The sequence below is a fragment of the Pongo pygmaeus genome, chromosome 23 (assembly GCF_028885625.2).
Source record: "Pongo pygmaeus isolate AG05252 chromosome 23, NHGRI_mPonPyg2-v2.0_pri, whole genome shotgun sequence".
NCBI classification, from domain to species: domain Eukaryota; kingdom Metazoa; phylum Chordata; class Mammalia; order Primates; family Hominidae; genus Pongo; species Pongo pygmaeus.
In genome coordinates, this window is record NC_085931.1 from 49,051,112 (window position 1) to 49,066,475 (window position 15,364).

Sequence of the window (15,364 nt, forward strand, 5' to 3'; positions counted from 1 at the left end):
CTCACGAGGGCTCTGTCAAGGCAGGGCCTTGCTTGTCTTGTTCCCGGGTGTGTGGCCTGGACGTAGTAGGTGCTCAAGAAATATGTACTGAATGAATGAGTGAGTGAATGAGTGAGCGTGTGGGATCACCGCACTGCTGTGAGGCTCATGTGCGGAAAGGAATAGAAGCTGCTCGGTTCTGGGCCTGTGCACAGAAGGCACCCAGCCTTAGCTGCCAGGGTCACTGTCGTCTGCTTGACCTGAAAGCCCACACTCTAAATGTCTATGTTGACGACGAACTGAGCTGAATTCCAGCACCCTACTCCGGCTTCTGGACCTTTAAGTAAGGAGGATCGCAGGCCTGGGCTGGGGGACAGCGGTGGCTGCAGAGCGGACAGCCAGGCACAACGCGGGCATGCACAAGACCAGCTCACCTGTCCACAAAGTATACAGACCCCTGAGCTCCACCGCAGCCCTGAGTCAGCAGGTGGCGACAGTGGCAGGTGCAGAAAGCTGGTAGCTCCGTGGCTGGCCGCGTGCTCCAGGAGCTGTCTTTCTAATGGCCACCGGGTGGCAGCACTTCCCCAGGAATGTGGGCAGCAGAGCCAGCCCTTGTGGGTTGAATGTCAGATGGAGCTACAGGGATGGAAGCTTGGAGGGGACCCAGGCCTAGGGTCACACAACTTTCAGTGGCAGGTCCAGGCCAGGACAGAGGTCACTTGCCTTGGCGCCTGGACGATCTCAGGAGTAGCCTCAGGGGAGGAGGAGATGCGAGCTGAAGAGGGAGGGTGTGAGCCGCAGCCCTAGCTCAGCCTCCTGGGAGTAGGTGGGTGTCCTCATCCTGATTTCAACCCCTAGAATCCTACCCATCCTGAGGAAGGGGCTCTACCCAGCCCTCCCCTCTGAGGCCCTTGCCAGTCACTGCCCCCAACTGTCTCCCTCGCCAGACTGCGATTCCCAGGGGCCTGGGACTGTGCCTTGTCCCCTCCATCACCCGCCACGGGAAGCCTTTGCACCTTTCCCTCTTTCCCTTTGCCTGCCTCAGCCTGGGCACCACCAGCACCTCCTCCAGGAAGCATTCACTGGCCTTTGGTGGAGCAGGAGCCCCTCCTCCGGGCCCACGCAACACCCTGGATTATCTGGGATGGTGAGGCCCTGGGGGCAGGGATTGCTGGTGCCTCGCACAGGCCCACCTGAGTGTGCACAGACACTGCATGTTCTCAGCCTCTGGCACAGTGGTCCTCAAACCGCAGCAGGCATTGGTATCACCCACAGAGCGTTGTGAAAATGCAGTCCCCAAGATCTCCCCTTCCCCAGAGATTCCAATCCAACAGGTCTAAGCTGGAGCCCAGGGATCTGCATTTAAGACACTTTCCAGCCAAGTCTGATGCAGAGCCCTGAGTATCTTAGAGTTCGTTAAATGTGCCATCGGCCCCGATCTCTGCAGGGGTTCAGCAAAATAACTATAAACAAAAGGACCATAAAAACCTCTGACATCTGTGCTCTGTGAATCACTCACAAAACACTTTCACACCTGGTTCTCCTTTTTTGTATTCCCCTTTTAATTAATTAATTTATTTATTTATCTATTTTTTTGAGACGGAGTCTCACTCTGTTGCCTAGGCTGGAGTGCAGTGGTGCAATCTCGGCTCACTCCAACCTCTGCCTCCCACATTCAAGCAATTTTCATGCCTCAGCCTCCCAAGTAGCTGGGACTACAGGCGTGTGCACCACGCCCGGCTAATTTTTTGTATTTTTAGTAGAGACAGGGTTTCGCCATGTTGGCCAGGTTGGTCTTGAACTCCTGACCTCAGGTGATCCACCTGCCTCGGCCTCCCAAAGTGCTGGGATTACAGGTGAGGGCCACCGCGCCCAGCCTGTCTTCTTCTTTTTAACCACTGTCTTGGGAGGATCATCATTCTCACTCCACAGACACCAAGGCTCGGAGACAAAGGGTGACACGCCCAAGGTCCTCCAGCTAAAAGAGTGGAGCTGGGATTTGAGCTGGAGCCACCCTGGGCTAGGGGAGCTCCAGTCTCTGTTACAGCTGTTGGGTTTGAAGGATGCTGTTTTTCCAAAACCAAAATTCAGGACCTAGACATGGCCTGGTGATTCCAGCCCTGTGGAGGAAACTTGGGCCACTGCTACTGTCCCTGTTGAGGCCCTCCTCATCTCTTCCCTGAGACTCCCAACCCTCTTGACCCCCTCTGCTCATCCAAGTCCTCTCCTCCTGGACCCAGAGAAAGTTTCATCTCATACTGAAGCCGCAGCGATTTCTGCAAGCACTAGATTTGCAGCCAGGTATTGCGCTGGACATCGTGGCCAATTCAGAAAAGGGCAAAACAGAGCACCTGCCCCCGAACCAGGGGCTTCCTGTCCAGCTGGAAAGACAAGAAGTGCTTACTTGGGTGATAGAGTAAGGCACTTGAACTTTCTTTTCCCTCAAATAGATTCCTGGTCCCAACCAGACCCCCTCAATTGACTGGGACATGTTCCTCTGCTGTGGGCTGATTCCGGTGACCCCCTCTGCTAAAAAAGCTAAGCAGGTTGTGACATTTTCACACCAACAGTATTACAAAGCAATCTGATTTCCTTTTTCTTGTCTGTCACAATGACACCTGTTGATGGATTCCAAGTATACTATGGAAGATGGGGGTGCCAGAGATTAGAAAGTAAGTAGAAAAAAGAGGCTGGGTGCGGTGGCTCACACCTGTAATCCTAGCACTTTGGGAGGCCGAGGGGGGTGGATCATCTGAGGTCAGGAGTTCGAGACCAGCCTGATCAACATGGTGAAACCCCGTCTCTACTAAAAATACAAAAAATTAGCTGGGCATGGTGGCGGGCGCCTGTAATCCCAGCTACTCAGGAGGCTGGGGCAGGAGAATCACTTGAACCCGGGAGGCGGAGGTTGCAGTGAGCTGAGATCGCGCCACTTAACTCCAGCCTGGGCGACAAGAGGGAGACTCCATCTCAAAGAAAAAAAGAAAAGAAAAGAAAAGAAAAGAAATCGTAAAAATTAGCCAGGCGTAGCTATGAGCTCTAAGCCCCAAATTTAAAGGGGATAAAAACCTTGCCAGACAAAATACAAGCATGTAATAAATTAATCACCGCAGAACTGGCTCAGGAAAACCGTGAAGAGATTTCACAAGGCAAATACATAGCAAATTGCTGAACAAATGATTCAAATAGCAACTGCTCAGGAGCTCAGAAAAGGGAGCAAGATATATGGGCTGAGATTGTCTGCTAAGGCTGCTGGGAAGAAGTGAATTAGAGCGGAGCCTGCAGGCAAGGGATGAACAAGGCAGAAAAGAGGGGCATCTTCCCCAACCTGAGAAGAAGGGCCAGAGTGGGTAGGGGGTTTTGAGGTCAGAGTGACAGCTGTGCCATGCAAATTGTTTATAAAGCACTCACACCTGTTTCTCCTTTTAATCTTTTGTTTTTGAGATGGAGTCTGGCTCTGTCACCCAGGCTGGCGTGCAATGGCGCGATCTCGGTTCACTGCAATCTCCGCCACCCGGGTCCAAGCGATTCTCCTGCCTCAGCCTCCTGAGTAGCTGGGATTACAGGTGCCTACCACCACGCCTGGCTAATTTTTGCATTTTTAGTAGAGACGGGGTTTCACCATGTTGGCCAGGCTGGTCCAGATATATGATCTAGATCTTATACCAACTCCTGATCTCATGATCCACACTCCTCAGCCTCCCAAAGTGCTGGGATTACAGGTGTGAGCCACCGTGCCCAGCCTCTCCTTTTAATCTTGACTTTCACAAAGACCTGGTGGCAGGTGTCATTTCCCCATTCTACACGTACCTGAGGCTCAGAGTGAGACAGTGACTCACCCAAGATCTCCCAGCTACAAAATGGCAGAGCCTGGGCTTGAGCTAGCATGGTCATGGGCTGGAAGAGCCACAGTCCATGTTAAGGCACCTTTTTTTTTTTTTTTTGAAACGGAGTCTCGCTCTGTCGCCCAGGCTGGAGTGCAATGGCCTGATCTCGGCTCACTGCAACCTCCATCTCCCATTTTCAAGCGATTCTCCTGCCTCAGGCTCCAGAATAGCTGGAATTACAAGTGTGCGCCCCCGCACCTGGCCTTAGACTGCTGCTTTTTGAAACCAAAATTCTGGCCTGGAAACAGAGCTTGGTTTTCCCAGACCTAGCCCTGCCGCTATGATACCAGAGGAAGAGGCTTCCCAGGGCCTCTGTTTCCTTGCCTGCACAATGTGGCTGGCAAGACTTGGTCTTCTCTCACAGGGTGGTGGTGAGCTTTAAAATCCTGTGAAAGTGATCTGACAGGAGAGCAGTGGACACGTGGGAAGGCTGTTGTTGTCACGGCATTCTGCACAGCTGTCCGGACTCAATTAGCCTAGCCACCTAAGGAGAGAGTAGGGTGGGGCTTCCATCGGCCGTGGGATACATGGATAATCATCCTTCTGTATCTTTCTTCCACGGCTCCTGGGGCAGCTGGGGAAGCAAGCTGGATGGACCTGGCCCCATGCTGCCGGATGAGGTGGATGCCTGGCTGTGGCTCTGGGAGAGCCAACCTGCCCCAGGGAACCGACTTTACACAATAGCGGTGGCAGCAGAGGCTGGCGAGGAGACAAGATTCAGACTCCAACTGGGGAGCAGGGAGCACTGATAGCATTTCCCGAGCCTCAGGTACATGCGGACCGTGACCCTCCCTGGGACCCCAGGGGGGCTGCTCCTCAGGACTAAGGAAGGAGGACGGGGTATGAGAAGCCTTTCACCATATACCATAGAAAGCATTTACCTCAATAGCCTTGGTTTACATATGCGGAAACTGAGGCACATAAAGGGAAGGGAGCACGTCCAGTCGGTCCTTAATAGCAAGACCCACTGAATACACCTCTCCTGGCTCTCTGTTTAGTGTTTGGACGTTCAAAGATCCCTAGACTAGGCGGCGGGAGTTTCAGGGCCACGATCCAGATCTTATACCAACTGTGTGTGGCCCCGCACAAAATCACTCCCCGCTCTTTGGCACTTAAGTTGGCGAAACTGGGATGGGCTGGGACCTCAAAAGGCCATTCTAGTAGGGGAGTCACAGGCCCAGGTGGCGAAGGGGTGAAAGGGCATGATGTCTCGGGGTTTATAGTCCACTGAGCCTCGCCGGAGGTAATCCCGGCTCAGGGAATGCTTTCGTTGCCATGGCAACCGCCGGGCCGGCGCGGGCCCCTGAGTGCAGCTGAGGCAGCTGGGACAAAACCTGCCCTTCCCAAGATGGCGGCGGCGGCAGGGCAAAGGGCGGGGTTAGACGCTGTCAGCCTGTCCAGACCGTTCTTCTGTTTTCGCTTGTTCCTACTAACGGCGAGCTTCCGCCAATACTTGTTCTTGTTCTTGGTTCCGAGCGTCCCGGGAGCCGGGAAGGGAAGGATTGTCTGCAGGGATTGGAGCAAATACCCAGTGGGGGGAAAGGCGGGACTTCCGCGTCCTGCCGGAAGTGACGTGACAATCGCGGCCACCGCCAGGTGGAACGGCAGGTGGGTTCAGGTACCAGCCTGGCCTGGACCCGGCTGTGGGACCAACACTTCCGGTGAGCGACAGAGGCAGCTCCCCAGGGCCTGGAGACCCGTGGGGGCGGGCTCTGGGATCTGAGCCCATCGCCCTGGCCTGGAGTCCCCCTTTGTACCTAGTAAGAATCACCTACCCAGCCCCCCACCCGGAGACTGCCCCATCCCACTCCAGAGGGGAAGAGGAGGGCCCTGCTGTCCCGTTATGAGGGTGGTGGAGGGAGGGGTGGCGTTGGCATTTAGGCATTTCGGTTCCCTAAATCCTATGCTCCTTTTTCTCCCGGATCCAGTTCCCCATTCCCCTACCGAGCTGGGCAGTTAGCCAGCCCACTCCAACTCTCGGAACCATGTTTGCAGACTTGGATTATGACATCGAAGAGGATAAACTGTGAGTATTTTATTCCCCCAAGTTCCAGCAGTATAGGAGCCCCAAGTTCCTCATTTCCCTGGACTTCCCAGTCCCACAAACCCTTGCTTCTCAGCGGTGGATCAGTTGTATTGAAGCAGCAATGGACCCTGCTCTCCCAGGAGCTCACTATTTGTAGGGGGCTGTGGACAGTTAAAGGGATAATCACAGCTCAGTGCCATAAGGGCACTATTAGTATGACTTGGTGACAAGAAGAGCAAAGCAGATGGAGCAGTGCTTCTGCTGGGGTGGTCAAGGAAAGCTTCATGGAGGACGTAGCAGTTGAGCCAGGTTTTGAAAGTTGAATAGGAATATTGTAGACACACCTTCCTTCCCAACATAGGTTGTTAGTAGGACAGATTTTCAAAAATTAGATTTGTCTTCCCATTAGAATATATCCTCTTTCAGATCAAGGAGTGGGTGCAATGCCTTTCTCTGTACTCAGCACTTAGTAAGGGACTTGACATCAGTAGATTGTTAGCGAATGTTTTTTGAATGAATGAGTGAATCAGCGTGAGTACTTATCATAAAACACCAGTCAATGCTAATTTATAGTGGAAACTGAGAGGTAATTGAGCAGTTGAGAGGTGGGCAGTGGACAGTTTAATAGAGGAAGACTCCCTGGAGTAGGTGGCCATCATACTCCATAGATGCCTGATAAGGTGATAAGGACAGAACTTGGCTCAAATCTCAGAGATCGAATAAATGAAAGGGAAGGGGGACCTATTTTTATGGAGTGCCTGCTGTGGACTGGGTTGCTGTTAGTGCCCTCCATGCATGGTTATTAGAAGAACTCCGATAAGGGTGCTCATCCGCATTTTATGGATGAGGAAATTGGGATGCACAGAGGGTGACTTACCCAAGTCCCATAGCTGGCCAGGCGCAGTGGCTCACGCCTGTAATCCCAGCACTTTGGGAGGCTGAGGCAGGCGGATCAACTGAGGTCAGGAGTTCAAGACCAGCCTGGCCAACATGGTGAAACCCTGTCTCTACTAAAAATACAAAAAAAATCAGCCAGGCGTGGTGGCAAGCACCTGTAGTCCCAGCTACTTAGGAGACTGAGGCAGGAGAATCACTTGAACTCGGGAGGCGGAGGTTGCAGTGAGCCGAGATTGCGCCATTGCACTCCAGCCTGGGCAACAAGAGCGAGACTCCATCTCAAAAAAAAAACCAAGTTCCATAGCTGATAAATGGCAGAGCTGGGGTTTGATCCCACATCTGCTTAACTCCAAGAGCTGTGCATGTTCCAGCACAAAATGTTGTTGTTTTGTCCAAGGGAGGGAGAGAAAAAGCTGGGCAGCCAGTGGAGCCCCTCAGGAGTTTTAGAGGGCCCACCCCCTCCAGTCATCCTTCCGCCAGGAGAGTCAGCCTAGCTTGCTTTTCTTTCTAGCGGAATCCCGACTGTGCCTGGGAAGGTGACCCTGCAGAAGGATGCTCAGAACCTGATCGGGATCAGCATTGGAGGAGGGGCCCAGTACTGTCCCTGCCTCTATATCGTCCAGGTATTGGGCGCTTTGGAGGGGGGCACAAGGTACATCCCTAATTGGGCATGACAAAGGCAGGTTCATTTCTCCACGCTGCATAGCTGACTCCTTCTCATTCTTGAGGTCTGACCCTCTCAGAGGGGCTTTCTGACCACCTGTGCTGCGTTGGTCTGCCCTGTCTTCTCCCCTGTGTCGCTCTGTTTTTTTCCTTCTCGGCACGTATTATTTGCCCTCTGTCTAGTAGAGTAGACTCTTCGCACTGAGGGCAGTGTCCTGGTTTGCTTTTTCACTGCAGTAAGCACCAGGTACAGTGCCTGGCATATAGTGGACATGCAATAGAAATTGACTGTTGAATCAACAAAACCATCAGCCTTGGGTACTAGCCAAAATGAAGTGTCATAGGAACACGATGAAATAATGGCCTGAGTTCAAATGCAAGCTTCTTCCCTACTTACTAGCAAGTTACTTAACCTCTTTGGGCCTCAGTTTCATCACCTAGAAAGCGGGGATTTAAAACATGTAGACATAATCATCTCTGGGTTCTTGTGAAAAGTCAACAAAATGACATAACACACTAGAACTTAAGAAATGTGCATTGGCCAGGCGTAGTGGCTCATACCTGTAATCCCAGTACTTTGGGAGGCCGAGGTGGGTGGATCACGAGTCAGGAGTTCGAGACCAGCCTGGCCAACATGGTGAAACACCGTCTCTACTAAAATACAAAAAATTAGCTGAGCGTGGTGGTGCACGCCTGTGCTTCCAGCTACTTGGGAGGCTGAGGTAGGAGAATCGCTTGAACCTGGAAAGTAGAGGTTGCAGTGAGCTGAGATCACGCCACTGCATTCCGTGCATTCCAGCCTGGGTGGCAGAGTGAGACCCTGTTTCAAAAAATAAAAAAGAAAGAACCATGCATTAAGCAGTATCTGCTGCTGTTTTCCAGGTAGCTGTACATTTTCCCAGATGCTCTGCCAGTGGTGAGGAACACTCTTGTGTCTCTTGTAGAGGAAGCTGCGCTGGTGATATTCTGTCCACTGTAACTCAGGAGTGGTGACAGGCCTGCTGTGGGGCCTCCTTCACTGTGTGGCTCATCCAAGTCAGTGACCTTGCTGTAGCCTTGGGAAGACCTGTTCTAACCCTCTCACTGGTGGCAGATGGGAAACTGGCCTCTGTGAGGATCTTGCTAAGGAGTCGCTTGTAGGCCTCGAAGACAGATTCCCAGGATCGACCTGGTCTTGCTTCTGCTCACAGTGCTGCCTCCTTCATGAGCCATTCGGCCTCCTGTTACCCAGGAGGCATTAGCAAGGCCTCCCCCAGGCCTGGCCTCCTGGCCATGTGTCTGCTCAGCCTCTTGCCACCTCCCTCTACCTACCTCGGGTGCAAGTTTGCTTAGAATGAACAGACATTATAAAATAGTATAATTGATATATATTTTTTTTGAGACAGAGTCTCACTGTGTTGCCCAGGCTGGAGTGCAGTGGCGTGATCTCAGCTCACTGCAACCTCTGCCTCCTGGATTCAAACGATTCTCATGCCTCAGCCTCCCGAGTAGCTGGTATTACAGGTGTGCGCCATCATGCCCAGCTAATTTTTGTATTTGTAGGAGAGAGAGAGTTTAGCTATGTTGGCCAGGCTGGTCTCGAACTCCTGGCCTCAAGCGATCTGCCCACCTCAGCCTCCCAAAGTGCTAGGATTACAGGCGTGAACCACCAGCCAATAAAATAATAGAACTGGCCGGGTGCAGTGGCTCACACCTGTAATCCCAGCGCTTTGGGAGGCCGAGGTGGGCAGATCACCTGAGGTGGGAACTTCAAGACAAGCTTGGCCAACATGGTGAAACCCTGTCTCTACTAAAATACAAAAATTAGCCAGGCATGATGGCGGGTGCCTGTAATCCCAGCTACTTGGGAGGCTGAGACAGGAGAATCGCTTGAACCTGAGAGATGGTGGTTGCAGTGAGCCGAGATCGTGCCACTGCACTCCAGCCTGGGTGGCTGATAATAATAATAATAATAATAATCATCATCATCATCATCATCATCATCATCATCATCATCATCATCATCGAATTGATTTTTTAAAATTCAATTTTGTTTTTATCAAAGTGCCATATGACTTGCCTCTACCAAGTCAAGAGCATTAAAAAGCCTGTGTCAAATAATAGCCATCCACTGCCCTTCCCCTGGGCACCTCACCTGGCTTTCTCTGTCTCTTCATGCATGGGCTTCCATTTTTCTCAATAGTCTCACTCTGTTGCCCAGGCTGGAGTGCAGTGGCACAATCATGGGTCACTGCAGCCTTGATCTCCCCAGACTCAGATGATTCTCCCACTTCAGCCTTCAAGTAGCTGGGATTACAGGCACGTGCCACCAAACCTGGCTAATTTTTGTGTATTTTTTTGTAGAGATGGTGTTTTGCCATGTTGCCCAGGCTTGTCTCAAACTCTTGGGTTCAAGTGATCTGCCAGCCTCAGCCTCCCAGGGTGCTGGGATTACAGGCATGAGCCACCGTGCTCAGCCTATCCTGTTATTTCTTGATCTGTCACCTGTAAATATCTATTGACTTTGCCTCGTCCGGTAGATGAGAATTTAGTTCTTCCCATGACCAGTCTGTTTCCTCTCATCTCACCTTTCCAACATAGTTATTTTTCCATTTTTGGCTAAATTAATATTAGTACAACAGAGATTTTGTTTGGGAAATCTTTTCCAAATGCCTCCTAGGCTCTGTTGTAGGCACTAGGGATAAAAAAATGAAGAAAACAAAGATCCTACTCTTGCGGAGCTCTCATTCTAGTCAAAACAACTCTATGTTTAACTTTTTGAGGAATCTATGTTTCTTTTCTTAATTCAGCCTGTTCTTGTGTTTTGAGAGGGTGGGGTAATTTCCTGTTTTGTTTTTTTCATTTGCACTCTCCTTGTTTTCTCAGTATGTTTTCCACAATTTCCCATCTTTTTTTTTTTTTTTTTTAAATTAAGTCTTGCTCTGTTGCCAGGCTGGAGTGCAATGGCGTGATCTTGGCTCACTGCAACCTCTGGCCCCCGGGTTCAAGTGATTCCCCTGCCTCAGCCTCCCAAGTAGCTGGGATTACAGGCACGTGCCACCACGCCTGGCTAATTCTTGTATTTTTAGTAGAGACGAGGTTTCACCATGTTGGTCAGGCTGGTCTCGAACTCCTGACCTCAAGTGATCCACCTGCCTCGACCTCCCAAAGTGCTGGAATTACAGGCGTGAGCCACCATGCCCGGCCCCATTTTCTTCAGTCTTGTTTTCCACCCTGTAGTCTCTCCCCCTTGTGCCCTCCCCCTGCCCCTGCCCCTTCTCTTTGGATTCCCCCATCTTGGGGGTCCCTTTCCTGGTTTACTCCCTGATCTCCCGTGGAGAATATCCTCCTGTAGCTTTCTGAGAAAGGGCACGTGGGATGTCAATTTTTTGAGACCTCGCGTCTGTCTTTTTTGGTTATTGTGGTTCCCATATTCCTTTCAGTTGACATTTTGGCTCATTTGATTCAAGAATGAACGTCAAGGTTGACAGTAATTCCTGCGTGGAAGTGTGATGGCCTTGTCACATTGTCCTTTGCTGTCACATGGCTATTGCCATTCTTATTTGTGATCCTTTATTTGTGATGTGTTTTATTTCTGATCTGTGAGGACTTTGAGGACTTTCTTTTTGTCCCTGGTGTTGGGAGGAGTCGTGATGGTAGCTGCAGGCACAGGCTTTTGTTTATTGTGCCAGATCCTCAGAGGGCGGCGTCATCGGGAACACCGTGTCCTTTTTGTCATGTATCTCGATGATGACATCCTGCTTTCTGTATTCTCTGTTCTGATTTTTTCTATTTTTTTATTGTGGTAAAATTTACCATCTTAACTTTTTTTATTTTTTTCGAGACAGGATCTTGTTCTGTCACCCAGGCTGGAGTGCAGGGGTACGATCATGGCTCACTGCAGCCTCAACCTCCTGGGCTCAAGCGATCCTCCCACCTCAGCCCCCCAAGTAGCTGGGACTACAGGCATGCGCCACCATGCCTGGCTCATTTTTGTATTTTTTTTGTAGAGACAGAGTTTTGCCATATTGCCCAGGCGATCTTCCCACCTCGGTTTCCCAAAATGCTGGGATTACAGGTGCGCACCACCGTGCCCAGCCCTCGGTCTATTTTTGAATTAGGTTGTTTGGTTTTTGTTGTTGAGTTTTAAGAATTCTCTACAAAGCACAATCGGCTAAGAGGAAAAAAAGAAAAAAGAGTTTTAGGAATTCTGTATATATTCTGGATATTAATCCCTTATCAAAAATGTGATTTGCAAATATTTTCTCCCATTCTGTGGGTTGCCTTTTTACACTGTTGATAATGTTCTTCTCTTCTCTTCTCTTTTCTTTCCTTTTTTTTTTTTTTTTTTTGAGACAGTGTCTCAGTCTGTTGCCCAAGCTGGAGTACAGTGATAGGATCTCAGCTCACTGCAGCCTCTGTTTCCCAGGCTCAAGAAATTCTCCCACCTCAGCCTCCCAAGTAGCTGGGACTACAGGCGTACACCACCATGCCCAGCTAATTTTCGTATTTTTTGTAGAGACAAGGTTTTGCCACATTGCCCAGACTGGATGGTGTATTTTGATGCACGAGTTTTAAAAATTTTTATGAAGTTCAATTTGTTTATTTTTTCTTTTGTTACTTGGATCTTAGGTGTCATATCCAAGAAATTACCATCAAATCCAATGTCATGAAGGTTCTGGGCTAGGCGTTTTTCTGAGTTTTATAGTTTTAACTTTTACATTTAGGTCTTTGATCAGTTTTGAGTTAATTATTATTATTATTATTATTATTATTTTTGAGACAGAGTCCGTTCTGTTGCTCAGGCTGGAGTGCAGTGACATGATCTCGGCTTACTACAACCTCCGCTTCCCAGGTTCAAGCGATTCTCCTGCCTCAGCCTTCTGAGTAGCTGTGACTACAGGCGCCTGCCACCATGCCCAGCTAATTTTTGTATTTTTAGTAGAGATGGGGTTTCGCCATGTTGGCCAGGTTAGTCTCGAACTCCTGACCTCAGGTGATCCGCCTGCCTTGGCCTCCCAGAGTGTTGGAATTACAGGCATGAGCCACCGCGCCTGGCCTTGAGTTAATTTTTGTATGTGGTATTAAGTAGTGTCAACTTCATTTTTCACATACCATTGTTGAAATGACTGTCCTTCCCCATTGAATGTTCTTGACACCCTTGTCAAAAATCATTTGACGCCAGGCACAGTGGCTCACGCCTGTAATCCCAGCACTTTGGGAGGCTGAGGCAGGTGGATCACTTGAGGTCGGGAGTTCGAGACCAGCCTGACCAACCTGGAGAAACCCTGTCTCTACTAAAGATACGAAATTAGCCAGGCGTGGTGGCGCATGCCTGTAACCCCAGCTACTCGGGAGGCTGAGGCAGGAGAATTGCTTGAACCTGGGAGGCGGAGGTTGCGGTGAGCGAGATGGGGCTATTGCACTCCAGCCTGGGCAACAAGAGCGAAACGCTGACTCAAAAAAAAAAATCATTTGACTATGTATCTGAGGCAGGAGGATTGCTGGAGCCCAGGAGTTCAGTGCCACAGTGAGCTGTGATCACGCCACTGCCCTCCAGCCCGGGTGGTGAGACGCTTTCTCAAAAAACGAGAGCAGAGGGTAGAGTGGAAGACAGAGCCAGGCAGTGGTCAGGTGTCTTCCCAGGTTCCATCTTAGCCCTCCCTTTCTTCCCCCACCACTCTCCTTATGCACCCACAGGTATTTGACAACACTCCAGCAGCCTTGGACGGCACAGTGGCAGCTGGCGATGAGATCACCGGTGTCAATGGCAGGTCAATCAAAGGGAAAACTAAGGTGGAGGTGGCGAAGATGATTCAGGAGGTGAAGGTAAGGGCTGCTGCAGAGCAGGTGTCCAGAGGCAGCAACACATGCTTCTGAGACCTCCAGGCTGCCAGAGGCCCCAGCAGGCCTGGAAGGGGGTATCAGCCCTCACTGCCCCCTTCCTTGGCACGTGCAGGGTCAGGGTCCCACTCCAGCCTCCCTCGTCCATCCCTCATTCATTCAGTAAATAGTAATCGTGCTCCAGGACTTGTGCTGAACCTTGGCAAGAGAGTAGGCAGCAAGACCACAAGGTCCCCGTGAGCTCCCAGGGAGCTGACAGACTCGGAACCACCCCTCAGGCAAGCCCATGTGTCCCCAGTCAGCGCTGGAGCTGAAGTTAAAAGTCCAAGCTGATCCTCCCTGGGTCAGTAGACACCCAAAAATGTCAGCCGGGTCATGCTGGGCCTGCGAGGGCTAAGAGGGAAAGAAGAGCGCCCTTTTCCCATCCTGTAGGAACTTTCGGTCCCACGCAGCCTCCGGGGCTCGTGAACACCCAGAGACCCCCCTCCCAGGCCAGCTGATCTGCTCTACAGACCAGAGTCACACACTGCCTTCCCCGTTTTCCCCCACCCCTGCTGCTGCAGGCCCATGCTTTCTGCAGGGACGCTCCCTCCTGGAATGGCAGGTGGCATCCCAGCCTCTCCCAAAGCGAGCATGCAGCCCCTTTGCCATTTCCTAGCGAAGTGACTGCTAGCGAGTCTCAGGAAACCAATACCGTGAAAGAATTGATGTGCAGGCAGTGCACAGCCATGGGGTGATTTGAAAGTCTCGGGGGCAAGGGTCCCCACTGTGAGTTCAGCTTGGCCAAGGGTGGCAGCTACCTCCCTCAGCCCCACTTCCGTCCTTTGGGTTCTGGCACCCCTGATAGTCCCCCTTCCTGCCTTAACCCAGGCCAGCCGCTGCTCCATCCTCTCTCCCCTTTATCCTCCTGTCCTGCTCCTGAGTGGTCCCTGCTTCTCTCCTTCCTTGTTGTAGGAAGGAAGAGTCCCATCCTGCACATTCTCCTATTCCAGCCCCTTTAGCCATAGGACAAATCAGGGCCTGGGGCTGGGGCTCAGAGCTCTGTTGTAAAAAAAGGAAGCAGCAAGGTTCATTGAGACCCCACAGCTGCCACTCCACGTGGTCTGGATATCACTGCCCCAGGCATGACCTGTTAGGCAGAGGAGCTGATCACGGGAACAGGTGCAGGAGGTCTCGTTCTGGCCGAGTTGGGTTGTGTGTGTCCCGTTCGGCAGCCCTTCCCCCCTCCCCATCTCCACTCTCCAGGTCCCTCCCTGTCCTCTCAGGTTTGGTCATACCAGCTCCTCAGGTTGCCCATGAGGACAAGAGCTCTTTGTATTTGCACACGGCCATGGCAGGGATGCAGCATTGGCCCAGCTCCCCTGTTTGGGTGCTGGGCAGGGATTACTCTCCCATCTTACAGGTGTCCAGAGGCAGGGAGTGACCTGCTTGTGGTCACACAGCTGAACTGGAGCCCGGGCCCGACTCCCACTGCAGCCCGCTTGCCATTGGCCTACAGCTGCTCCCTGTGGGGTGGCCCCTGAGCATGCCTGTGTTTCATTCTGGGGGAGCAGTTCACACCCCACCTCTGACTCTGATTGCATCTGCTCATTTTGGTTTCCCTTTGGGACTTGATTTTTAAATCCTCTTTTATATTTGGATGAATGTGGTCCCAAGTTCAAGGGCTTTTGGTTTGCAAGGATGAGAGTGAACACAGTGCCCTCCCGTGCTCAGGGAAGTCCTCTTGGGAGAAGCCTGTGTCTCCTGAGAAGTCCATAGAAAGTGGTTTGTGTAATTCCCTGATTCGCATCAGCCTTGCGGGGCTGGGGCTGCCCCTGCCCCTTCCCCTTGGTGCCCCAGCACCAGGCACAGAGCAAGTGCTCAGATGTAGCTGTTCGATGAGTAGAGAGATTCCTGGGGATGGGGTGGTTTGGGGTGGAGGAGGGAATAATCAGTGTAGGGAAATGACATGGCAAAGGCTTGGAGTGTGGTTTGCGTGGGGAGGGAAGAAGGAGAGCCTGACCTGGCCGAAGCACAAGACATCAGAGACCGCCAGGCTGTGGGCCCTGTGCCGGCCCTGTCCCCACTGATTCCCCAGGGCTTGGATGTA

The 15,364-nt window shown here is 51.5% G+C and overlaps 1 protein-coding gene across 8 annotated transcripts in view; it reads left to right on the top strand.

Annotated features, from left to right (window-relative positions):
• The window catches only part of PICK1 (protein interacting with PRKCA 1), a 109,707-nt gene that overhangs the window by 84,677 nt on the left and 9,666 nt on the right, over window positions 1–15,364 (top strand). For 2 of the 8 annotated variants that reach the window (XM_063663228.1, XM_054469490.2), the window contains exons 1-4: window positions 5,338–5,626; window positions 5,795–5,892; window positions 7,301–7,412; window positions 13,132–13,260. In XM_063663228.1, coding sequence (XP_063519298.1) covers window positions 5,852–5,892; window positions 7,301–7,412; window positions 13,132–13,260 — 282 coding nt within the window. In that variant the 5' untranslated portion in view covers window positions 5,338–5,626; window positions 5,795–5,851. Of the gene's footprint in view, window positions 1–4,440; window positions 5,627–5,794; window positions 5,893–7,300; window positions 7,413–13,131; window positions 13,261–15,364 lie in introns of those variants that run through there. The other 6 variants (XM_054469484.2, XM_054469483.1, XM_054469481.2 and 3 more) reach the window with 6 other exon arrangements.